The sequence below is a fragment of the Chaetomium strumarium genome, assembly GCF_033439665.1.
Source record: "Chaetomium strumarium strain CBS 333.67 chromosome Unknown B0T15scaffold_5, whole genome shotgun sequence".
In the NCBI taxonomy this organism is placed as follows: Eukaryota; Fungi; Ascomycota; class Sordariomycetes; order Sordariales; family Chaetomiaceae; genus Chaetomium; species Chaetomium strumarium.
In genome coordinates this window covers 1,647,140-1,672,493 of record NW_026944433.1, presented here as the reverse complement: position 1 = coordinate 1,672,493, position 25,354 = coordinate 1,647,140, and the positions used below count along the sequence as shown (strand labels likewise).

Below are 25,354 nucleotides of genomic sequence, written 5' to 3'. Positions count from 1 at the left end.
AACTGGATCGCGGGCCGCGTCGTGTTCGTCGAGGAAGCGTTGCCCCACAACGCGTGGTGGTACACCGTCCAAAGTTGTCTAAAGAGCTTTCTAAGAAGTCACGACCATAGAGGGTTTCTCTCAGCCATGGAAATGGCTTGACTGCCAAAGGATCCAAATCAAGAAGTCGAGGAGCGTACGATGAAGCGACTAGTAAATCGCGAAAAAAATATTAATCACCACGAGAGGGTTTTGAAGCGTGCTGAAGCAGTCGAGTGTTGGCTTCTTAACTTTCCTCCAGTCGCACTGGTCTACCCAATATTATTGAATGCCAGCCAATCGATAAGAGAAAGGTGGGGCACGAGCTGCAGAAGTGGCTTCTTTCTCTCCAATGAGCATTCAAGTGTGCATCGACTTGGTTTCCTAATGTGATACACCTCGGATCCCTAAGCAGAACCGAAATGTTGTTGGTGACTGCATGCATCTTCATGGCAAGAACCCAGACACGGCCGCGAACGCAGAAGACGGTTTCCTTCGTGTCACAATTGCAATCGAGGTTATATTAAGGTACTGAAACTGCGTAACCCTCGGAGTTCCGCTAGGCTCCACTTCTACCAGGGGGTAGCTGCACTGGTACCCGACCGAACCATATCAACAGCTACAAAAAGAAGCAAGTGCCACCATCAGCTGAACGAGTGGCCATGTCTTCAGGCGGGCATTCCGAATCATCGCTTCCGTACGGAATCCACAATGCAAGTATCCTGAGCAGGCGTCTGTTCATCGACTCCATGACCTCCACTTCGTCATCCGCTCTCGATGATACTTTCACCCCGCAGATGAGAGACAAGCAGGCGCGGGGCCAAGACCCTTACAACTCGGGCGATGTCTCAGATGAAGGCGACTTCAAAGACGCTGCGGCTAAGTTCCGACTGGGCAACGGCCGTATTGAGAAAGAGGACTTCTTCAGGGTTGAGCGCCGTCAGAAGGCCATCGCATTTCTGGATAATCCGGAGTTGCTGATGATGTATGCTCAATCGACGGGAAATGTGAGTGTTCAATTCCCTGTGAGCTAGCGGGATGGTATGCTGATTGCCCTCGAGAGCGTCGCAGGGGCGCGTCTCCACTGGACAAGAGTACTCTGTGGCTACGAAGATGAGCCAGAAAACAAGGCGAAGGTACATAACTAGCCCCCTGTATACTAGCGTTGACGACCCGAATGACCATATATGCTTCGTTCTGTTCTTGCCTGCGTCGCTTGCGCTATTCCTTTCTGTTCTACCTCTTTTTGACCTCGCTTCCAGTTCCTGTTTCGGCACGAGGGCCAGTATTCGATACTAAATACGCTGACGGTGGAAGACTGAGAAACCGCGGAGGCCATGTTATCTCGATGGCCACCATATACGATGCAAATGTACGAGCTCCCGTATACCATACGAGGGTCCTTCGCAGGCCAACACGGGTGAACTCTGATACGGTAACATCAACCATAAGAGTACGATATGCGGAGGGAAGAATCCAGAACCAGCGAGCCGGGCCAAAGTTCTACGCCAGACATACCCCGGTATATAAACTCCGTAGCCTGTTACAAACCAAGTCATTCATGGTCCCGGTTATTGACCCAGACGCTCCCTCAAGGGGTACATGCAATTCAACAAGGAAATACAAACCACACACATGTACCTAGAAGTCATAACCAGCCCCGGCCCAGAAACCTCGCGAAGTCCCAATAACTCGATCCTCCATAACGCCCAGCTATGCAAGAGGGTCATGCCAAGCCAAGACTCCTCTGTCTGTCCCAAGACCAGGCCAAAAACATAAATTGATGTCATCACGCATAGCGGAAACTTCTCGTCCGCAGCGGCTCCCACCTCATATCCTGCGGCGGCACATCCTGACCGGGGACAGGAGCGTAGGAAGCTCCGGGCTGCGCCATGGGCGGCGGTGTTCTCACGGCCCCCCCGCTTGCATTCCACCCGCGGGGAGGAGGCGGCGACGGTATCTTGGGGACCCGCCGCCTTCTCCGCCGCGAGAAGCAGGACCAGCAGCAGCTGAAAATGGCGAGGAGCAGCAGCCCGCCAGCGACGCAGAAGACAGGGATGGAGATCTGCTTGTTGTTGTTGATCCACTCGACGATCCGGTTCCAGAGGGAGCCGCCCTGGCAATTGCCGTTGGAGCACTTGCCGCCCCCTTCGCAGGGGGTGCCGTCGAGGAAGTACTGGTTGTAAACGAAGCACTCGTTCGGGCCGAGCTGCGACGAGTGGCAAGACAGCCGGCAGCCCGAGCTGGAGCACGAGGTGGTCGCGTCGGCGCCCATAAAGGTCCGGCATTGCAGGTTGCGCGACGTGCACCGGCCGGATGCACAGGCCAGCCCGTCGTTGCCGCAGGACTGGCCGTCCGGCGCAGTCAGGTCCGTGGGACAGCCAGCCGAGGTGCCGGAGCAGACTTCCTGCGGGTCGCAGGGGCCGGTGCTGGGCCGGCAGACGGTACCGTTGGTCTGGAAGCCGCACTGCGGGGTGCAGCATTCTTCGTTGCTTGGGTCGCACACGCTGCCGGAGGTGAACTTACATGTGGTAGGGTCGCAACAGAAGTTGCCGGCGCAGCCATCCGCCCCGCCGCAGTCGCAGTCTTCACCGTGCTCGACAATCCCGTTGCCGCACTGCGCGCCGGTGAATGTAGTCACGCCCCTGTTGTCGGTCAGGCAGCCCAGGCGGTTCGGGCTGCGGCCAAGGAAGCTGCAGATGTTGCCGATGCTGCAGGGCGAGAACCTGGTGATGCTATTGCCTGTCGAGGGGTTCATGACGAACTGAGATCCGGCATCGCAAGTGCCTCTGCTCAAGGGGCAGCACTCCTGTCTCGTGACGGACCCGTCATTGCAAGTTTGATCGACACAGTCATGGACGGCGCCAAATGTGTGGCCCGTCTCGTGGGCAAACACCAGCCATTCGGGCGAGGTTCGGACAACAATGTTTGCAGACGCACTGGTCTCGTTATCCCGCGTCGAAGCTCCCTGCTGGCAGATGGCGCCAAGCCAGGCCAGGCCGACGGCAGGGCCGGTACCGCACGTGGACAGGAGAGTCCAGTAGGCATTGTTATCGGACCACTGTCCGCGCCACTGGGAAAACAGGCTAAGCCGTGTCTGGATAGGGACGCTGTCGCTGCAGGGCTGGTTCCAAGGGGCCGTAGACGGAGGGGAGTTGGGACACGTTGCCTCGCTGATGGTCAGGTTCCCAATGGCTAGAGATATGTTGAAAGAGTTCTCGTAGAGCTGCGAGGCCGCGTTCACAATCTGAATGACGTTTGATGTCACGGCCTCCCCGTCCCCAAGCTTGGCGGTGTAGGTGCAGTCGGTAGCAATGCCGACCAGAGCAACCTTCCTCGTTGCCGGGCAGCCCGCTGTTGATCCGATCGAGTTTGCCAGGTTAACGCCAGCACCGTTGCCGCCAGGAGTCGAGTCGATCTGCCGTCCGAATAGTGCCCTGGGACTCATTCGCCAGGAATTGGCATCCTGGGCGGCCTCCTCCAGACTCCGATAGACAATATTGTTTTCGACCCTGTTGTAGAGCAACTCGTCGGATCCGCATGTCGCGGCGCTGCCCAAGTCGCGTCGCAATTCGTCGCGGTCTGTGGGTTGGATATCGGTATCCCGCCAAACGACCATGTACTCATCGTCATCTACATCATCGAGACCAGGGTCCCCGCTGACAGCAGTCTGGCGGTAAGCTGTCTTGGTCTGGATGTGGTGATGATTGTCGTAGATAGTGAACACGCCGTCGAATATCGGCTTTTCACCGTCGCGGCGCACATTGATCCGACTCCAGCCCGCATGCCTCCATTGCGACTCTCCGTCTAGTTGGACAAAGCTCTCACCCTTGAACACCCTGTGGTCTCGCTTGTCGATGGGCTTGCTGTTGCGTACGGTGCCATCGGCGCCAAGGTATTGGATCGTCGCATCCCCGCTGAACAAGTCGTGATTCGGTTCTAACGACAAGCGAACTTTCTGGCGGGTGGGGGAGAGGGCAAATGTGACATCGAAGGACGAGTGCGCATGCACTCGGTGCGATGTTGTCTGAATTACAACATCTTCGATCCGGGCTACGGTTGAAAGAGGGTTCCGTTTTACGGAGTGCGCTGGCGTACCTAGTAAGCTAAAGGAGCGACACGAGGAACCAACAAGGAACAAACGGGGAGCATACCAATCGCATCTTGGAGGAGCACTCCAGCAGCTGTAAGGACGGCCGCGAGGGCCTTGCCGACAAACATAATCCTACGTAACAAAAGCCCCTATTTGCATCGCTTGCTGACGAGTCGGGACAAAGCAGTGATCGTGTATCGGGCTCGGGACAAGGAAAGGGTGCGATCAGGTGCCCGTGTAGGACTAGAGGTGTACCACCTTGACTGTTATCGTATATAGCATATTTACACGCTGTTTCAATGAATGATCGACTGATAGGACGCGCAGTAGCCGGAAACAAGAGAAAGTGAAATCAGGTGGCGAGAAACAAAGCACAATGTTGTTGACTTTGAAGAGAAGAAGAACTGGAAGGGAAGCAGTGGCAGTGCACAGCTCTGTTGTCCGTGTGGGTGTGGCGGTTCGGCCTGTTAACTGGTCGAGGCCAAGAAGATCCATGATCCGCAGCCAAGCCAACCCGACTCCGTGCGAGCCGCTCGGAGCCTTGGACGGGAGACCTGTAAGGCGCAGCTGCGGGGCATTGAGAGTCAAGGAATCTCTGATCAACAACAGCCTTTCACCGAACTTGCGCACGGATTTGTGCTCATCCTTGGTGCCAGAGAAATCATCTCAACGCCAAATTGGTTATGAGAAGTACCTAAGCTATCTGCACTAGGTAGGTACCTAGGAAACTTTGATTCCTTCCGCTTCTCGTCTGCCCAGCCTTTCCAAGTCGCTCGTCTCGGTTTCAGAACTGCACCCAAAACGGTCCCGTTCTAGGCGGGAAGCTCAACGTTGGTAATGCGCCTGACCCTTGCAATCCGGATTCCCAGCCGCCAGAGGAAAAGCTCTGACCACGACCGGGGCCGAGCGGATCATGGAGATAGAATTGGGACGATAATTTTAGCGTCGAGCTGTGGCACGGTGGTACCTTTCTCGATCTGGTCGTGGTTCACGACGTTGCCCAACAGAATGCCGTGCATATGGTGACGCGGTTAATGATGTTGCGGCCTCCAACTGCAGGGGACTCGGAAAAGAGATGCAACCTGGAAACAAAGCAGCCACACGCGGAACGCCGTAACAGCTGACTGACCACCAAAGCCAAACTACGGTAAAAAGAGAGGTGGGAGGGTTGTGATTGAGAGCATATTTTGGTGTACCTCAGGTCTCGTGTAGAAGTAGAACATTTTTTAAAATATATATATATAAATAAAATAAATAAATATAATAGTGAATAACAAAAGGAGGAAAAAAGAAAAAAGAAAAGAAAAGAAGGAAAGAAAGAAGAGCGAGGGAAAAAAGGCGGAAAGGTACGGCTTTTGAGGCCGGGTGGAGGCTTCCATACTGTGCACACTCTGCTTCCTCAACTGTCTCGTTGCTCTCGACTCCGGGGTTCCGAAGTCAGCACGATCTGAGGAGAGGATCCCTCGCTGCCACCGTGACCGCTGCCTCTCAACGCCAAGCTTCCAATCACCAACAGCGAACAACAAGAAGCAGCAGCCAAGAGCGTTGACGCGCGTCCAAGGCGCTGCCGAACATTTTCTGCCTTTGTTAGTAAGATTTTCCCGGCTCTGCGTCGTCATCAGCAGCAGCAGCAGCAGCCAAGAACTGTATCCCCAGCAACTTTCAGACCTTTTACACACTGAGGTGCCGTTTTGGATGCCAGCAAGGCAGAGGGAGCACTGCCACAGTGCCGGGATTCACGGATTCCTCGGCTCCAGAACCTCGTTATGTACAGTACAACCCTAGTGGTCAGTAGGTACTCCACGCACATTGCTTGTCGATTCCTTGGACTTCGCAAGCAGAATGTCACAGGAATAATAAACTCCGAGCGCATCCTACAGCTCAAATCTGTGTCGCGAAGAAAAGCAGAGACGAAGGAAAGGGCCATGGTGACATGATGTAATACTACCCGTAGACAGCTGCGGTAGAATTTCACATCAACATCAACTCAGTTGACGGGAGTCTACAATAAAAACCTGTAAAAAGTACTAGTAAGAGTAAACTCAGGTACCTAAGGTAGGTATCCAGCACTACTACTTATTCCAAGCAGAGCAGCGCTGATAGGCTCATCGGCTTGCCCGTCTTCCCGAGACAACCGAGCCCTGGCGAGATCTCATGTCCAGTCATAACAGAGACACGGTGGTATAACCCTGATAGTACACCCTTCAAACCCAATCAGCAAAAAGGAAGAAGAAAAAAGGTGTATTCGGCCTTCATTTCTTCTTGGCTTCGTGGACAACGGCAATGATCTTCTCGACGACAGAGGGATCCGAAAGCTACAACACTTCCCAGTTAGTCGGCTGGCCCCGCTTGACACGAAAGGAGCAAAAGGGCGGGCGGGCATACCGTGGTGATGTCGCCGAGCTGGTCCTCCTCGCCGGCCAAGATCTTCCGGAGGATGCGCCTCATGATCTTGCCGCTGCGAGTCTTGGGAAGGTCGGGCACGATGTACACGGCCTTGGGCGCCGCGAAGGGCCCAATGCTCTTGCGGACCTGCAGGATGAACTCCTTCCGGAGCGCATCCGACGACTCGTTGGTGTCCTTGAGAGCGACGAAGGCATTGACGGCCTGGCCCGTGAGCTCGTCCGCCACGCCCACGACGGCCGCCTCGGCGATGGCGTGGTGCTCGATAAGCGCCGCCTCGATCTCGGCGGTCGACAGACGGTGGCCGCTGACATTCACGACATCGTCGACACGGCCGCGGATCCAGTAGAAGCCCTCGTGATCCCGGCCGGCACCGTCACCGGTGAACTAAAGGCATGGCGTTAGAAATACAGTGCCTGACGAATCGGGCCGTGCTCTCAACTCACATAGTATCCCTTGTAGACGTTGAGGTAGGTGTCCATGTACCGCTTGTGGGCGCCCCAGACGGTCCGGGCCATGCTTGGCCACGGCTGCTTGAAGGCCAGGACACCCTCGACATCGTTGCCGGGAATCTCGTCGCCGGAGACGGGGTCGATGATGGCGGGCTCGATGCCGAAGAACGGAAGGGAAGCAGAGCCGGGCTTGGTGGGCGTCACGCCAGCAAGAGGAGTGATGACGTGGGAACCAGTCTCGGTTTGCCAGTATGTCTGCAGCACGATAGTCAGACGGGGCGGGGGGGTGGGGTTCTGGTGAGCTGGCAAGACATTAACCAATTCAACTTACGTCGACGATCTGGGCCTCCTCCTTGCCGACCACCTCAAAATACCACTTCCAGACCTCGGCGGCGATGGGCTCACCGACGGACCCGAGGACTCTGAGGTGCTTCATCTCGTTGCGCACGAACTGGTCGCCAGCCCGCTTGAGCAACCGCAGGGCGGTCGGCGCGACATAGAATTGTGTGACCTTGTGCTTCTCGATGATGTCCCAGTAGCGGGAGAAGTTGGGGTACGCGGGGGTGCCCTCGAAGACGACTGTCGACACGCCGAGCAGCAGAGGCGCATACACGACGTAGGTATGGCCCGTGATCCAGCCGACATCGCCACCGCAGAAGTACCGGTCTCCCTCGTGGAGGTCGAAGACGTACTTGGCCGTGCAGGCGGCGCCGACGAGATAGCCGCCGGTGGTGTGCATCATGCCCTTGGGCTTGCCCGTGGAGCCGGACGTGTAGAGGAGGAAGAGCGGGTCTTCGGAGCTCATGCGCTCTGGCGCGATGTAGGCGGGCCACTTCTCGACTTCCTCGTGCCACCACCTGTCGCGGCCCTGCGTCATGGGGATGTCGGCGCCGGTGCGCTTGAAGACGAGCACGTTCTTGACGTCCGGGCAGTTCTTCAGCGCCTCGTCCACGATCTTCTTTGTGCCGATCAACTTCCCGCCGCGCTTGCCCTCGTCGGATGTTATGACGACCTTGGACTTGGCGTCGATGACGCGGTCACGCAGCGAGTCGGCCGAGAAGCCGGCGAAGACGACGGAGTGGATGGCACCGATCCGGGCGCATGCGAGGAGGGCGACGAGAGCCTCGGGGATCATGGGCAGGTAGATGGCCACCGTGTCCCCCTTGCGCACGCCCATGTCCTTGAGTACGTAGGCCACCTTCGAGACCTCGCGCAGCAGCTCGCCATAGGTCACGTTCCGGCCGTCCGTAGGCTCATCGGCCTCGTAGATGATCGCGACGCGGTTGGGGTCCTTGATGGCATGGCGGTCGACGCAGTTGTACGACGCGTTGAGCTCGCCCTCGAGGAACCAGGCTACGTCGCCTCCCTTCAGAGAACCGCTCTGCACCGTCTGGAAGTCCTTGCTCCAGGTGAGCAGCTCGCGCGCCTGTCTCCCCCAAAATCTGGCCGGCTCTGTGACGGACTCCTTGTACAGCCGTTGGTATTCCTCGAGACCTGCAAGTGTGGTTGCGGTTGGTTAGCGCACGATGTGACGCGGCGCGGGAAGGCTAGCCGCCGCCGGTTGCGGAGGGGGACTAGTGGGGTCAGGGGTTGTTTACCACTCAGATGAGGCTTGCTTGGATGCTCTGTTGTTGCATCGCATCACGGTTAGCTTGCCAATTCTTCCTTTTCCCTTCGCCCAGACGCCCCGCAGAGCATCTGACGCTAAGGCTGAGCCAATCTTCTTGGCGCACGGGATTGATTCGGGGCGCGGAACGTACTTGCGAGCATCTTCTGCGGGGGGTCTGAAGGAGGGGTTCTTTCGCGTCAGCCTTGCTAGCTCCCATGGTCGCGTTGTCCCAACTTGCGGCAACTTGGATCGCGTGAGTTCAAGCTTACGGTATGTGTCGACTTCATGAGCCTCGGCCACCACAGGGGCCTTGGCAGCTTCACCGCCCATGATGATGGCGTGGAAGATTGGAAAATGGCGTGGGAGATGGCGAGGTCGTGTTGTGTTTGTCGAAAGACAGTGGAGTGACAGCAGGTAGACAGGCGCAGGTTCGATGCAATTCACACTCCGAGTCCGGACAGGAGACCAGAGGAGCACGAGACAGAGAGGTGGAGGTGGTGGGCAAGAAGGGGTCTGGAGTGAAGCTGCAGAGTCAAAGTAAAGGTAAAGTGGCCGTCGAGAGGGGAGCGACGGGGAGCGTCCGCTTTTGTATTGCAGCGTCGGTTGAACCGAAGCATACCACAGTACCCGCCGGGATGGACAAGCTAGTGGATGGGTAATGCTGCACTTTCCCAGGGTGGTGCCTGTGTGGACACATGCTTCTCCCCTTTCCATCCATTGACTTGTGCCGGTAGCGGTACTGTACGGATACATTACGGGCGAGCTCCGGCCGGAACCCGCCCAGGCAACGGCAGGAGGTGAGCTTCCCTCCGCCCGATGAGGTCCCTCCAACCAATGTCGTGACTGTTGGGTCCGCCTAGCCGGAATGGACATCGTTACTCAGACTGGCCCATGTGCGGGAAGAGTCGCAATGCATGATGTGCTCCTGGAAACCAAAGAAGTACACAAGGCCCTTTCCCTTGGATTGCATGTATTGTATTGTACAATACATATACAGTCAGTCAGGAGGTCGACGGCACTGCACCTCTTGTTGCTATGGAGGTTGAAGCAGCAGAGCTTTACCGGGTCGCCCTGAGAGAATGGGGACACCATGCGAAAGTTGAAATGAGATGGGATCCACCCAGCGCTGCTATGTATGCATACAAGTGGGGATACCGTCGAGCTGTATGTTGGAGCAGAACAGCCCTCGAGCTGACACCTCTCTGGTATCCGTTAGGTACCCTGCCAAAACCACATTATGGAAGGTGTTAACTTCTCAGGTTGCAGTGTCACACGCCGGCAAGGTTGCATCGGTAACCCCTCCATCACCGGCTTGCGTCGACAATCTACGGATTAACCAGGTAACAGCTGCGGCCTGCTTACCTCTTGTCGCCAATGGGCTCGAACATTGTCAAGGAGAGACTATCCGTCGCAGCGATCATACGTGGGCATCCGAGGTGAGATGAAACCGAAGCGAATAAGCTGAGTTCAAGTTTCATTGTCAATTCGGGCAAGGAGCGAAGGTCATATGGCAAAACGGGAACGGGATGATTCTCGAAGATTGGCAGCGGGGGCCTCCGTGCCATGCGCTTGTCACTACGAAGCCAAGCTCTGAGCCCCGCGCAGCGTTTTGCGGGGTATCGGTGCTCGGCTGCTTGGCTAATACATACAAGGTAAGGTAGGTAACGTACTGTACCCCGACGGGCTACACTTAAGTAGTAGGCTACCTTCATGCCGTGCCAACATCTGCCTGCGATGCGATACCGGTCGAACCGGTCGGCCCAACAAGGGACCCCTTTCTTACCAGAACAGTACGAACCGGTGTTGATCGAAGATGCTCTGCGGGAACATGTTTGACCAGGGCCCGGGTACCACATCGATCGACCCAACTGCAGGTCGAGTTAATAAATAACTACTTAACTACCTCCACTGTATGCAGGGCTTTGAATGGAGCCCCTTGTGGTGATGACCTCCGATACGCCTTCTTCTGAGGTAGGTACCGATACACGGTAATTGATCAACGGCCCTCTATCCCTCTTGTCCGATCCCGTCTTGAACCAATGCCGCTGCCGTTCCGCGGCTTAACCACACAGTAGCGCCAACGGGTGACGACAGAGGCGCCTTGGGGGTATCGTGCTGACCGAAAAGGCGCAGCGTTGAAGTGCCAAGGGACTGGCTTTCAAGTTTCTCGCCTCTCGCCCGCAAACACTCCCCGACTTCACACACAAGACCCTAGCCTGAGAGAGCAAATACCTAGCATCCATCCCATTGGCGCTAGGATGAACGGGTTCTAGCTCGCTAGTCCGTGGCCCAGCGCTCCTCTTCCCCCAAATCTCCGGTGGGGTCATCCAATCCGGGGCCCCTCGCCGGCTGTCCTCCCACGCCGCCGTTCCCGCAAGCCCGAATGCACCCGTATCCCTGTGCCACGCTCCCCATCTGCTTTGTTACATTGCGTTAGACCCTACCACGCCACCCTCGCCCGGTCTGGTGAGGGAGGTGTGTCCCATTCCTTCTTCCACAGACACCTCCCAACTCTGCCTGGTCTGTCTCACTCATACGTAGGCTTTGCAGTAGCTTCCAGTCACAAGGATCCAGAATTATGCGGGCACGTGTTCAAGTAGTACCCGTCCTCCGTGGGACGGTCAATAAAGAAGCCTGGGTGGGATCTGGAACGGTACCGGTTTTCGATGAATATGAACTGCAGTGCGGACCGGTCTCCGGGGAGACACGCTCGCTAGCTCATATATCGCTCCATTGCCATGTCGTCCCACGATGCTCCGCTGCCGGTGCGGCTGTCCTTCCCCAGCGACCCAACGCAAAGCCTGGCATGAATGTATAAGACCGCAGGGTAAGGGAATTTATATTCCGTGCAGTGGCTTGATTCTACACGCTTCCCCACACTAGATATGGGACTAGACATAACTCAGCATCTCCATCGAGCCTCTTAGTCTAACAGCAAAGGAATTTTAAACCACAAATCACCCACCGGTGGAAAGTAAAGAAGGACGGGAAGCTTAAAGTAAGACAAAGCCAACCGCTTCCATCATCATTTAGGTACTAGCAAAGGTATCAGGTACATACATGCGTACATACACATGACCAACATACACCATCAGTCCAGACACGACATTAACAAGGTGAGTAATAGAAGAATGTGCAGAAGGGGGAGATACATGGCTTCAGCCCCAACATGAATAGAAGAGAAATCTCAACAGCGAAGAAAATAAAAAGAAGAGAGAAAAGATCAACAGGCAACGTGGGTAGCCAAAGGGGAATCAAAAACTTCAGGGGGAATCAAGAAGAACCAACAAGAGACAAACAAAACATCAAACATCAAACATCAATGGGGAATCGCCACCTCAACAGCAGAAAGAGAAGAAGCAGAAAGACGGAAAAAAAAGCAAAAAAAGAAAATGCCACCCGCCCTCAGCCCAGTAGGTCCCGGCACCAGTCCATCAGCAGCATCTTCATCTCGCGCAGATTCATCTCCTCTTTCCGATCCCAAAACCACAGTACCAAACCCACGACTGCCAAAACAACCAGAGCCGCCCCAGCTTGTAGAACCCAGCCCGCACGCCCCTCCTAGAAGCAGTTGAGACTCCCCTTCTTCTTCTTCTTGGCGATGGTGTTCATGCGCTGCTCGAGATGCTCCCTCGCGATCTCGGCGTCGCGCCGCTTCCGCCGCTCCTCCTCCACCTGCTGCAGGCTCCACCGGTTATCCTGCGCCGGCTTCTCCTTGAGCTCCTTGAGCTCCACCTCGAGCTCGTTCGCCCGGCGCCGCCATGCCTCGCAGTCCGCGTGCAGCACCTTCTGCCGCTGCTCCAGGTCCGTGAGCGCCTCCTCCAGCGTCGCCGTGAGCTGCTTCTCGGCGCGCAGGTGCTTCTCGATGAGCTGGATGCGCTCCTCTTGGTCGGCTTGGATCTGCGCCATGCCCGCGGCAGCCGAGGCGGCAATGTCTTTGCTTGGCGGGCGCATGGGAGGCGGCGAGACAGCACCCGCGCCGCGCTCTGCGCTGCCGTTGGGGAGCGGCGGCAGAGGGATGGCAGGCGGCGGCGACGGGAGCGAGGCAACGGAACCTGTCTTGCGGACTTTGTTATTGTGCGAGTCCGAGCGCTGCGGCCCCTCCACAGCGTGGATGCCATCGGAAACGATGCTCTCGTACTTGGCCTGCATTGCATGTGTCAGTGGCGCGCATAGCCGAAGCCCGCCTGATGGTGCCAAACATACCTGGAGAGCGGCGTACTCCTTGCGGATGGCATCCAGCTCTGTCTGGAGCTGGAACTTGGCCGCATTGGCCTCCTCCAGCTGGGCGTTCCGCTCCATTTGCAGCGTAGACAAGCGGTTGCTCGCCATCTGCACCTGGTCGAAGTTGTTCTGCAGCTGTTCCTCGAGCTCCTCGACGAGCCGCGACTTCTTCTTGTTCTTGGTCTCCAGGTCCACCAGCTTCTTCTTGACCAGGGCAATCTGCTCCTGGATCGGGTGCGAGCTCTGCGCCTTCTCCCCTCCTGTCTCGAGAAGCTCGGCCAAACTCGCCTGAACGGTCTCCAGGTCGCGCATGACCGTGTCGTTGATGTTGGACAGGTCGACGACATGGCGCTCGAGCTCTGTCCTCTTCTCCTGCTCTTGAGCTAGAGCCTTCTGGTGCTCGACTAGATCTTCGATGCGTTCCGAGATCTTCTCGAGGCTGACGTCTAAGCCGAGGGCGAAGGCAACCTGCGTGGCGACCTTCATGAGGTCTTCGCGCGCCTCGGTCAGGTCGCCCTCAAGCTTGCTGATGCGCGCGGCGTGCTCAGACTTAAGGGTCGTCAGCTGCGACTCGACGTCTTGTTGTGATGATGACATCATCTCCTCAATTTCCTTCGCGTGCGTCGATTGCAGCTCATGCAAGCTCTCCTGGTGCGCCTTGATGGTCTGCTCGTGGTCCGCAATCTGGGCCTGCAGCTTGGCCACCAGTTCCTTGTGCATTTCGAGTTCCCTTGAGGCTTCATCGCACTCTTGAGTGAGTATCTCGAGGAGTCTCTTGGTTGCCTTATGTTGTTCTTCGGCGTCAGTAACCTTGGCTTGGTTGCTGTTTACCAAGCCCTTGTATTCATCGATTTCGCTCCTCAAGAAGTCGACAAGATTCTTGTGCTTGTCTTCCCGGTTAGCGAGCTCCACCTCGAGCTCCGCGATCGTCTTCTTCATCTGCTCCTCAGCATCGCGCATGCCTTGGAGCGCTGTGTCGTGCTTTTCTTGCCAGCTGATGAGTTCGGCTTCAAGCTCCGATATCTTCTTCTCGCGCAGCTCGATCTGGGCTGCGGACTCCTCTGAAGCGGCGTTGGCGGATGCGGTGGCCTGCTCCGCGGCGAGGGTGGCGTGCTTCAGCGACTCCTGCAATTCGGCAACCACCTCTGCATGTGCAGTGGATTCCTCAGTCGTTGGGCTTGCTTGGTCCAAGGCCTCCTCCAGCTCGGAAGCCGCCTTTACAGCAGATGTGATCGCACGGGCAGCCTTCTCATGTGACTGACGGAGCTCGGTCAACTGAGCTTCCAGTTCCTGCTCGCGGGCCGAGTGGGCTTCCTGCATCTCCCTAATCCGCCTCTCGCTCTGCTCTAGCTGCTCCCTGAGAGTCGATACCATGGCCATATCCATTGGCGAGGCCGCCTTCAAACTCGACCGTTCGCGGGTCAAGCCGGAGATGATGGTCATCTTGGTCTCCATCTCTTTCTTGGCTGTCGCAACGTCTGCCTCGAGTTCCTGAATCCGCTCGGATCGTGAGTGCAGTTCGTGCATGGCTGCATTCAAGTTGAGCTCGAAGTTCTGCATCACGTCCGGCTGGTTCTCGAAGTTTTCGGCTGCGATGTTTCGCAGTGATGCAAATGACCGATGAGCACGGTCAATGATCATCACGTTCTGGCTCGACTTGCGACGGATCACCGGAGCGTTACCCTTCGGCGACGAACTCTCGCTGCTAGCAGCGGCCTGAGCCTTGGCGACCTCAGTTTTGAGTTCCTCCACCATGTCAAGAGCCTGCTGGTGCTGTTCCTCCAACTGGGCGTATCGCTCGGCAAGTTCCCTCTCTGCGAGTTCCCTCTCAGCAGCGAGCGATTTCAGCCTCTCGACCTCCGACGACAGTGCGTCAGCGCTAGCGGATTCGGTTCTTGGAGACACACGATCCTCAGCGTTGGGTACCGCCGTCTCGGCATCGGACGACTCCATAGTAGTAGCTGGAGACTCCAGAGCAGACGACAACTCGGATGAGAGAGACCTCGCTCTTGTCTCGTTGGTCCTAGCATCGGACGAGAAGGAATGGGGCCTTGTCTGGAGCGGCGACGCCACGGAAAGCATCGAATCTCGTACGCGTTGCGGATGCCGCGACTCGTCCACCACATCCTGCAGCTCTGCCAACGCCCGGAGAGCTTCCTCGTACTTGGCTTGAAGGAGGTCGTAATCGCTAAGCGTTGCCTCGTGTTCGACCCGCAGGTCGACGAGCTCCTGGGTGACCGTCTCGAGCTTGTCGGCAACAAACTTGGATTGCGCCGGGCTGGTGGGATACTCGGCTTCGCGGTTGTCGGCCAGGTGACCATGCGCAGGCTTGGGCGTCGTGGCGTCTGCGGTCGCCTTTGCTTCTCCGGTCGATTCCTCAGTCTCCTCCGGAATGATATCCTCCTCTCCACTCTCGGGGATGGTCTCCTCCATTTGGCTATGGCGGCTGACGTGGCTCTGACTCCGCGAATGCTCTGCAATGCTCCGGCTGGCCGTACGCCGGTGGCCTGCGCCGTTACTCAGCCCATTCTCGACCTCGCCTGTTGGCGCATCCTGCTCAATGTTGTCAAGCTCATACAACAGCGAGTCCAGCTTTCCAAGGCTCCGTTGCCGCTCGATCACCTGCTCCAGCCGGTCAATCTCACGTTGCATCAGCTCAGCATCCTGATCTGCCTCGGCCAGGCGTTCTTCGAGTGTCGAGATGTAGTCCTCGCATGCGGCCTCGTTCTCGCGCACACGGGCGATTTCCTTGCGCAGCTCCAGGATGATCGTCGCATTCTTCTCTTCGCCAGACGTGTGCCCATCCAGCTTGGCCTCCAAATCGTGCAGGTAATTCTCGGTGCTAGCCTCGCGGTCCATCAGCTTCTGCAGCCGTGCCTGGAGCTGGTTGTTGATGGTCTCGGTGTACGCGCACTTGGTCTCCTTTTCCAGCAGGGATCCCTCGGTGATGGCGAGGGTGGCCCGTGTGCTTGCCAGGGAATGCTCCAGCGACTGAATCGTCTTCTCGTACTCCAGAACCACCTGCTCCACGGCCTGTGCAAAACTGTTGGAGCGGTTCAACCGTTCAGTGGCGCTGTCGCCTCCGTTTTCGTCGCCGTTCCGGTTTTCCGCAATCTCGTTGTCCCTGGCCTTTGCCATCTCAGCAATCAATCGTGCATGCCGCTCGCTCAGGGCCTTATAGTTTTCCTCGGAGTCTAACAGGCGATTCTGAAGCTCGACCTCCCGCTCGTTCTGCCGCTCGGACCTCTCGCCAGGGGTCAGGGTGCGGCGCTCGCCCCCGCCTCGTTCTGCACTCCGGATTTGTTCCCGCAAGAATGCGACCTCGGCCTTCAAGCGGTCGATTATGGCTTGTTTGTCACCCTCCTCGACCTGTTGGATCCGCGGCTTGCTCTGGATCGCTCGGGCCCTCTGCGCATATTGCACCGTGTTTAGCGTCTCGCTGAGGTGGAACTCGGCAGGCGTTACGCAAGCAATCATGTACGTGATTGCATTCCCGCCCAGGGAGTCCTGGAGCAGCCGAGTCAGCTTCGAGTCCCGGTACGACACATGTGACCCGGGCTGCCGCGATGACAGCTGCGAAATGACCTTGCCGAGCGCGGCAAGCCCGCCGTTGATCGAGATGCCTTCCCTGGCCCGTTCGCCCTGCGCACCGGTGTTCTTGAGCCGCTCGCTGCCGGCTAAATCGACGAAATGCATCTTGCTGTCGGTTGTAACCAGTGTGTCGGCGCCCGTCAGAGCCTCTACCGGCATGGAAAACCGCTTCTCGGGGCCTTGCGCTGCCTGCATCTTACTCTTCTTTTGCACCAAGTTCAAGCTGAAGACGGCGTGCGAACGCGATGACCGTGCGTTTATGGCTGTCGCGTCAGTTTGCCGGAGCGTAGATCCTTGGGTTAGGACATTCATCAGGTCCTCGACCGAGTTGACTTCAACCTGGCGCAGGCCTGTGAGAATGATGTTGCCCTTCACGTCTTCGCGAATCGTGACGGTACCTCGCTCGTGCGGCGGAAGATGGTCGTCTACTAAGAGGTCTCTCAGCTGCTCGTTGTAGATCTCGACGTAGGAAGCGCGCAGCGTCCAGTTCTTCTCTCCCCGGGAGAAGTTGGCTGGTTGCGTCGCATATCGCGCGGGCGTACGAAGCTGCGACATGGAACTTCGGTTGGGGTTCCCCTTCGGCCCTTCTAATCGCTCGAACAGCGCGGTTGCAGCGCGAGGAATGACGCCTAAAGACAACTGTTAGCGCAGCGCTCGATAGCTTAGAACCGTCAAACCCGCTTACCCATGGCATCCGGATCGTCCTGCTCACTAGGACCCGAGGTTCCCATTGTGTAGGACTTGCCAGCACCAGACTGGCCGTAGGCGAAAAGCGAGACATTGTATCCTTGGGTAAAAGCGCTGACGCACTCTTCAAGGTACTCCCATATCCCAGCCTGGTCGACGTCGGGCGAAAATACTCTGTCGAAAACAAACAGTTTACGTCCTTGGGGCGAATCGATCGATAAACTAGTCGGCGATTGCACTTGGACCATAGACCGTTGAAACCTCTGAGGGATGAGCTCGTAACCCGGATCGGTCGGCTTTAAAGGTGGTCGCACTCGGACCGCTGCAAATGAATGTCAGAATGCAGCTGTCCGAGAAGCAGTGACAGTGACACGCGTGGGCTGTGAGATGCCGGTGGCGCGCCGGGATGCTGTTGTGTACTTACCAACTTTGACAGCAGTTTTCGTGTCCTCATCCGACGCTCTACTACCTCCTCCAGTTTTGCTGTGCACGCTCATGCGACTATTGCTCCTCGGCGTTGGGCGGACCATGGCGCTCATCGGTCGCGCAGGTAATGTGCCGGGAGAATCTGGTGGTGTGCCAGTCATGATGGTTGGTGGGCACGAACGGGCGTGGACCTTGTTTTAAAGGGGTCGCGCCCGATCGATCAGTACGTCTGAACGCCGCAGTGGGACTGGCCACTCGCGTTTTGCCACCGAGGATGTTGCTTGCTCAAGCTACTAGTGATCGTGGAACAGCCGCCAAAGATGGGACGAACCGGTGGCTGTTTGATTGCAATAAGTCGAAACGCGATAGCAATTGGACCCGTAAAGGGCTTATGCTCCAGAGCACAGCTTCGTCATATGAAAGTTCCAACGAGTGTCTTGTCCTCGAGTGCGGATTTTTTTCTTTTTTTTTGGAAGAGATGGTTCAAGTCTTCAGTCTGGGGCAGTTTTGGGGGTCCCTTGATTATTTGATTGCGCTGAACTAGGGTAGCGCAAATTACAAACGCGCCCCTGAAGAGCGCAGGGAAACCGGTTGCAATTGCGATCACGCACAATCCATACTGTGTACGGAGCCAGCTTCTTGTGGGTTCAAGTTACGATCAGGTTATCCGTCAGGGTGCTGCTAATAACTACTACTAGTAAATCTGAAGAATCAGGTTGGAGGTGCTTCTCATGGAAGGGTCGGGCAAAACCTATAAGAGCCTGACCACATCAGTCTTCAGGCCACTGGCAGGTTACATCACCGTCTTATCACCTACGCCTACAGGAGACGAAATGCTCGAGGTCCAAGGCATCAAGAGGCACACACGAGGAATGCAGGGAAACGCGTGTTTTGCACACAGTTTTCATGTTCGCAAGAGCGCGCAAGAGGGTGTTTGACTTTACACACTATCGCCCTGATCGCCCCGATACTCCACCTCAGCATGCAGAACATGGGGGTTCGGTTCGTCGAAGCATCGAAGCGATGAGTGGGGTGCTCAAATCAGGCTTAGCCGCCGTCTTGCACGGACCTTCAAACGCAGCTTCACATGTCGTCAAACACTGGTAAGTCCCACTGATGAGTCCCACTGTCTCGAGCGCACATTTGTCACGCATGCCCGTACCTTACATAAGGTGCTCCAACTAAGGTAAGGTACGGAGAGTTGGAGACGAAAGGCTCCATACCGAATCTTATCTGGCTTGCACCCATGGTTTCGGAACTCGAGTATCCAGCAGGCATCCGAAAGGGCCTCAAATATATCATAGAGATCACCTTATAATATAGATGTAGCATGGCTAGGGAAACTCCTGGGACTGGGAGCACCCAGAGGGCACCATTTCCATACCTGCATAGGTACCTACCTAGGTACGGACAAAGATGTCCAATACACCGCACAACAGACCCGTGCCCGTGACAAACGGCATGCCGGACCCGTGGCAGTGACACAGTGTTTTCACCCAATCGTGGATTCGGCGCATCCAAATGTAACCATCTGCTTTCTTTTCCGCCCTTTTAGGGAGCATAAGAAGCCGGATGGAGGGTTTGAAGCGACCTTGCCGCAGCAAAGAACTGTGCGCTCTGACTGTCTGATGTGATGGCCTCATCTGTGCATGCGTGTCTGGCCTTCGGATCCTTCCGCGAGTGGCATGCGGGAAGCAGATTCGTCCCTATTCTGCAGACAGATGACCGCCGACCAGCCGGGCCCCTCTCTATGTAACACTCGGCGAGGGGCGTCAGATCAATACCAAGCTCGGGAGCTGGCTCTTAAGGACTGCCAGAAGGAGACGACCGCGGGTTCGGCGGGGAAGCTGATTTCGTCGACCGTGCGCACCACTAGTGTAGTCCGCCCTATGTACAAGTACAATGTACAGTAGACGGTAAGTCATCCACCTTGACGATCCTGTCGACAGGGCTTAGACCTGCTGTGTGGACTCTCTAGCTTGATGAATCGCGAGGAGAGCTATGTCCTGCAAAGGGCCCAGATGAGAGGCCTTCCTGACACCTTTGCGGACATCAACTGCAGGCGAGTGAGAAAGGAGCTCCAGAGTGCGACGGAGCCATTAGGTCAGGTAGTTACACTGTCTCGCACACGGTACCCCATATCATCACACAGTGCACACAGTATTCAAAAACCAATCGAAGGAATTCCATCACGTGACAGTGCGTTCGTCTCGCGCCTGCCTTCGCGTTCGGGGCCTCGCACAGTACACTGCCGTACTTACGTTATGGATACTAGTACACTGGACTGGTTTTCGTGGTAATGTGAACGTCAAGATGATCATACAGACCAGATGACTTGACGACAGCACTAAGCAAAAAACAACGGGGAGAGACCCAATGCGATTTCGCCAAGATTACCTTACTTTCCACTGTTTCCAGACTCCCTGAAATATTCACGACTTGGGCCCAGTGAACAATGCCCGTGGAAGTCATTGAGCTCCTTTCGAGCTCTCCGCCGCCAGAAACAGCGAGGCAATCATCGTTGCCACGTGCAACGACTCCTGAAGCCGCGCAACTGGATTCTGACGATCTCTTTCCGCCTGTGACATCGCCTCCCCGCAACAGCATCCCGGACAAGTCAGGGTCGTACTCGAAGCCAGCCACCTCCAATAAAGCGGACGATATTTGGCTCGTTTCGGACGATGAGCTCGGCCCTCCCAGCCTTGCAGCAGGCGCGGGCCCAGCAGGAGGCCCAGTAACTGAGGGGTCTATTGAATCTATTCCTAAAAGACGCCGACTGGACTCATTCGGCAGAAGCAGCGCTATTTCAGGCAGCCTGCCAGCAAAATCTGGCCCTGGCATTGGGAGACAACCTGTGCAAGTATATGGACATAGCCGCGCAAACACGACCTCTGGCCGGCTTCCACACAGTGGCCCTTCCCGAGCGGATGCCGCACCTACCAAGACCCAGGGAGACCAGTTCGACCATGATCCCTTGGCCAGTTCGCCGCCACCCGTTACTGTAATAGATCTATCAGTGGTCGAGAGCCAACTTCCCGGCCTGTCGCCAGGACTGGAAGATGATCCTTTTGCCAGCTCTTCCCCTCTGCACAGGGAGGCCAGCAAGCCCGCGAAGACCAGCGCTGCGCATGTCATCGAAGACATAGACCCCTTTGTCTCCAGCTCCCCCCAACCCCGGGGGTGTTCCGCGGTGACAGCTCAGTCGGGCGCGCCGTGGGATCCCATATCGAGCTCTGCTCCCCTTCCTGCGACGGGCGACCAGAAGCCGTCGTACCCATCAAGGACTCTTAGGAAAACCCAGTCAGAAGTCATCGCTCTGGATGACTCTGAGGATGACTGCATTTTCCAGCCGGACTCTGACGACGATTTTCCTGGCATCAATGAATTGGCCACATCAAAAGAGAGATTCAAGTCTCTAGCAGGAGTGCGCCTGCCGCTTAGGTCACCGAAGCAGTCCAGAAAAGCAAAGCCGCCGACAGCGAAAAGGCCAGACACAGCTGAGGCGAAGACGATGGCGTTGGAACGCGCGAAGGAGAAGGAGGAAAAGGCCGCTGCTCGAGAAGCGGAGAAGGAGCGCAAGAGGTTAGAAAAAGAACGTGCGAAGGAAGAGAAGGCCCAGGAAAAGGCGAGATCAGCTGCCCTGGCGGAGGTCAACAAGATCCGGACAGACAAAAAGGTGTCGACACCAGAAATGATCGTTGACCTCCCGGCTACCCTTGACGACACTACCAAGCTCCAGGCCGAGACCCTCCTCCGCGATATTGAAGTCCACTCCACCTCTTGGACAAGCCCGGTGGATAAGGTCGTCAAATGGCGCCGAAAGGTCCGCTCCCGGTACAACGACGAGCTGGGCCACTGGGAGCCGGTCCCGGAGCGGATTGAGCGCGAGAACTACGCCATGGTCGTCATACCGGCATCCCAGTTTGTCGACCTGGTCCTCGGCGAAGAAAACGCCAGTCTCGGATCGCACGTCCTCCGCATGAAGCGCCACTTCCCCAATGACACCATCATCTACCTTATCGAAGGCCTTACCATCTGGCTCCGCAAGAACCGCAACCTCCGCAAGAACCGCAACCTCCGCAACCGTCAATTTGTCTCCGCTGTCCGCAACGGCCTCGATCCAGCAGCCGAGGAAGCCCCCCGAGGCTCCCAAGGCTGCAGCAACCCCCGCCGCCGCAAACCCAACTCCTCCTCCAACCCGCAAACGTACATAGACGAAGAGACCATCGAAGATGCCCTCCTGCAACTGCAAGTCTTGCACGGCGTGCTCATCCACCACACCTCCATCCCCGTCGAGACGGCTCGTTGGATTGCCGTGTTCACGCAGCACATCAGCACGGTGCCGTACCGGCGGCAGCGCGACGCGGCCAACGACGCCGGCTTCTGCATGGAGTCAGGCCAGGTGCGCACCGGGGACGGGCCGCGCGACACGTACGTGCGCATGCTGCAGGAGATTGGGCGCGTCACGGCGCCCATCGCGTACGGCATCGCGGCCGAATTTGGGACGGTGGCCGGCTTAGTCAAGGGTCTGGAGGCTGGCGGGCCGCTGACGCTGGAGAGGGTGCGCAAGAGCGTCAACAAAGAGGGCGAGGTAAGCGATCGGGTCGTTGGGCAGGCTGTCAGTAAGAGGGTGTATAAGATCTTCACGGGGAGGGATGAGACAAGCACGGATATCTAGGTAGGTAGGTAGGTTGGTAGGCATATTTACGGGGTAGGGGACAGGGTCAACTCTGGCGCTGATAGAAGCTTACACCTGATCGAAGGTTTCAGATGTAATGTACAACAACTGTCTCTCAAATGATTACAGGGGATTTAGATGTCTAATATTAGCAGCCCCAATTTATCCGCGGCTTTCGTTGCGAGATGATGAATATAGCTTCCTAGGCATCGCGGGGTCTCTGACAAGGTAAGGTAAGGAGCGACGAAATGGGTATGATCCTCGCTAGACCCGGGAGGTTAATTTAATCGAACTCCACGGCTAAACCTCTTTGCAGTGCGTTTTAGGCTTATGTGTTTCGTTGAGCAACCCCTGCATATCTTAAAAGGTATCTCGCCTTACAAGCCCCCCTTCAATGCAAGCGACGCCTAGATGGGCACCACACATCCCCTCCCGCCCTCACTTCTGCTCAAGGAGCACCTCCAAGGTCTGCACGACGATCTGAATCACCTCGGGCGAGCGACTCTTCTTCACACACTCGGTCAGTGCCTCCACCGCACCAGCCGCCACCAGCTTCCCCCTCGCCACCTTTCCGACCTCGCCCTCATGGGAGATCATGTTATTCACAATAACGGCGCCCCTGTGCCTCAGACCCTCGCTGTCGTCGCGGCACAGATCGAGCAGGATCGGGGGTCCACGCGGCTGGGACACGATCCCGCGCACCACGACGTCGAAGCCCGTCAGGCTGGCCAGGGCTCCTCCCGCGGCACTGCGCGTCTTCTCGTCCTCGGCGTCGGCCAGCGCCAGGACGACTTTGATCCGGTTCTCGGCCTTCACCGACCCGTCGCCAAAGAGGGAGAGGGCCTCCTCGGGGCTCTGCACGAGGTTGCAGATCAGCTCGACGGCGGCGGTGGACACACGGGTGTTGGTGCTGAAGAGCTGCTCTTCGATGTCGTTCCAGGCGGCGCGCACGATGCTTCCGCGGGTGTCGTTGTCCGTCGAAGCGAGGTTGGTCAGCGCGAGGAGGGCCTCGAAGGTCGGGAGCAGGTCGCGGGTCTCGGCGTTCGGGTCGGGCGTGATGATGGATGTTAGAGGGCGGATTGCAGCGCTCTGGGGAGTCTGGCGGAAAACAAGAGCCGGGTTGGTGGAGATGAGAATGCGCGCTAGGGCTTGGGCTGCCGTGCGGCGAGGCTTGTCTTCTGCCTCGGGAAGAGCGGTCCAGGCCGCGATGAGCAACCGCACCGCTCCTTGTTGAGCGAGTTGTCCCCGGAGAGCGGGGGTCATGGAGAGCGAGAATATAATGGATATGGTGAGTGAGAGCGACGCGACGGAGCCGGTCTTGCAGTGCGTGACCAGCACGGGTGTGATGCCAGCTTCAAACACACGCTTACAGCGCTCTGCAACATGGGTGTCATCGTTCAGGGGATCAGGCTGCAGCTTCCCGCCTGCGTTTGCGTAGGCTTTGAGCTGCTTCAACTTTTTCTGCTCCTCTGTCTCAAACGGCTGGTACCGGGTGAGGTTGGCGAAGATGCTGAGAGCCCCGTACATCAGGGGAGACTTCGGAGCAGCCGACTCCAGCGTTTTGACAAGGCGCATGAGCGACTCCTCGTCACGAGCCAACTCCTCCTTGACCTTCGACTGCAGAGACGCATATGCTAGCCCTTCAACGGAAGTCTGGACGTGGCCAGAGTCGTCCACGAGCATCTTGGTGAACCTCTTCGAAAGCTCCTCAATGGTGGTTGTCGCCGATGGTATCCCAGGCTCGGATTGCTGCCCGGGCTGGTTCCCGGCGGATGGAGCTGGAACTGCCTTCAAGCTTGATGTCAGCCGGACATCATCAGCGTGAAAGTGCATCCTGGATGTGGTCGCTAACCCTGAGCTTCGCCAAGACCACGGCGGCGAGGTTTTGGACATGCTGAGAATGCCGTCTCATCGAGATAGACCCCTCCTGCGTATTGACGCCGGGGTCAATATGGTGCAAGTTCGTCACGGCATCTTCGGGGTCCTGGTCGACGATTTCCTCAAGCCAATCGACGCAGTACTTCTGGACGGCCTCCCGGCACAGTGCATTCATGCATGCCGCGTTAAGCATGTCCAGGCACGCCGTCTCGACCTTCCTGCTCTTCCACTTCCGTCGCATCAGTGGACCGAGGCTAGGCAAGAAGCCCTCGCTCAACAGGAGTTCGGAGGTCAAGTCGGGCTCGATTGGGAAGATGGTGGAGGCAACGCAAAATGCAACGATGAAGTCATCGTACGTGGCTCGCTGGACTCTGGCGTGGAAGAACTCGGACAGCTTCTTCTTGCCATCTTCGCCGGCAGCCTTGAGATACGCCGAGGTGCAGAGCGTGGCACGTCCTCGCACAGCCTCGGGCTGCCTCATATCAAGGTAGCCAACAATAGTATCGACGCAGTCGCCATCGATCACGTCCGTGATTGATGGTTCTCCCTTCTTAGTGAGTTCGGCATCTTCGTTTAGGAGCTTCGTCAGCTTTCCCAGGTTGGCCACGGTCTCTTCGTCCTCCTTGCCGCCCTCCATCAGGCCCGCGAAGAGGAGCAATGTCTGGTCCTGCCTGCTCAGGGATTGGGGCCCATCGGACGCCACTGAGGCTGCCGTAGCCATGTTGGCGCCAAATAAGAAATGAGCTCCGAGAATGCCGAGATTGTCCAAATGCCGCACGGAGGCTCACTGCTTGGCTGAAATCCGCTTGAGTGCGGCGTTATTAGCCCCAAAGAGAGCTGTATTGGTGAGATGCGCAGTGGCAGCCTAGTGTGATGGTAGGCGGCAGCCAAGGTAAACTGTGAGTTGGATGCAGGATGCAGGACTTCACTGCCAGGTCGAAATTCGGTTTTCGATAAAAACGAGAGGATAAAGTTAGGCTTAGATTGTATGAAAACCACAACTCTGGAATCTGCTGTGTCACGGTAACTTTAAGGGTCCGACCGCGTTTCGACCCAGCTTCGGGACTCGGAGAGCTGCCCCTCCACAAGATAATGGGCGGCGATAACTAACCTGAGCTAACGTTTCATTGATGTCGGTCTTGACGCTTGCAAGTAGATGGAGCCCCCACAGGGCCCCCAAAACAAGCAACAGAGTGGGGCGCCAGTGCTCAGGCGATATCACGTCGTGACGTGTGAGCCTGGGCTTGCTCGAATCATCAATTTTCCCGACGACGCGCAGCCTCCAGGATTTCCCG

At 57.0% G+C, this 25,354-nt stretch overlaps 6 protein-coding genes across 6 annotated transcripts; 2 read left to right on the top strand and 4 right to left on the bottom strand.

Annotated features, from left to right (window-relative positions):
* Positions 1–680: 680 nt before the first annotated feature.
* On the top strand, positions 681–1,340 carry B0T15DRAFT_494860 (uncharacterized protein; the record flags this gene model as incomplete). The annotated part of the gene is made up of 3 exons (XM_062867053.1): positions 681–1,025; positions 1,080–1,154; positions 1,281–1,340. 3 exons carry the CDS (start codon positions 681–683, stop codon positions 1,338–1,340), a joined length of 480 nt encoding a protein of 159 aa, XP_062720177.1.
* A 467-nt stretch (positions 1,341–1,807) lies between these two features.
* Positions 1,808–4,239, bottom strand: B0T15DRAFT_399765 (Metallo-peptidase family M12-domain-containing protein; the record flags this gene model as incomplete). Its single annotated transcript, XM_062865025.1, has 2 exons — positions 1,808–4,107; positions 4,173–4,239. The coding sequence occupies 2 exons, from the start codon at positions 4,237–4,239 to the stop codon at positions 1,808–1,810; spliced, it is 2,367 nt and encodes a 788-aa protein (XP_062720176.1).
* Positions 4,240–6,046: 1,807 nt separating this feature from the next.
* Positions 6,047–8,875, bottom strand: B0T15DRAFT_240181 (uncharacterized protein). Its single transcript, XM_062863060.1, has 6 exons — positions 8,727–8,875; positions 8,565–8,591; positions 7,298–8,460; positions 6,961–7,221; positions 6,497–6,901; positions 6,047–6,426 (listed from the first exon to the last, which is right to left on the bottom strand). Exons 1-6 carry the CDS (start codon positions 8,734–8,736, stop codon positions 6,364–6,366), a joined length of 1,929 nt encoding a protein of 642 aa, XP_062720175.1. The 5' UTR covers positions 8,737–8,875; the 3' UTR covers positions 6,047–6,363.
* Positions 8,876–12,136: 3,261 nt separating this feature from the next.
* B0T15DRAFT_400115 (uncharacterized protein) lies at positions 12,137–17,664 on the bottom strand (the record flags this gene model as incomplete). Its single annotated transcript, XM_062865042.1, has 4 exons — positions 12,137–12,721; positions 12,782–17,019; positions 17,076–17,399; positions 17,502–17,664. 4 exons carry the CDS (start codon positions 17,662–17,664, stop codon positions 12,137–12,139), a joined length of 5,310 nt encoding a protein of 1,769 aa, XP_062720174.1.
* A 2,023-nt stretch (positions 17,665–19,687) lies between these two features.
* B0T15DRAFT_240005 (ERCC4 domain-containing protein) lies at positions 19,688–22,400 on the top strand. The gene has a single exon (XM_062863057.1). It carries the CDS (start codon positions 19,959–19,961, stop codon positions 22,179–22,181), a length of 2,223 nt encoding a protein of 740 aa, XP_062720173.1. The 5' UTR covers positions 19,688–19,958; the 3' UTR covers positions 22,182–22,400.
* Positions 22,401–24,997, bottom strand: B0T15DRAFT_240012 (myosin-binding striated muscle assembly central-domain-containing protein). Its single transcript, XM_062863058.1, has 2 exons — positions 24,034–24,997; positions 22,401–23,969 (listed from the first exon to the last, which is right to left on the bottom strand). The coding sequence occupies exons 1-2, from the start codon at positions 24,778–24,780 to the stop codon at positions 22,620–22,622; spliced, it is 2,097 nt and encodes a 698-aa protein (XP_062720172.1). The 5' UTR covers positions 24,781–24,997; the 3' UTR covers positions 22,401–22,619.
* Positions 24,998–25,354: the final 357 nt, after the last annotated feature.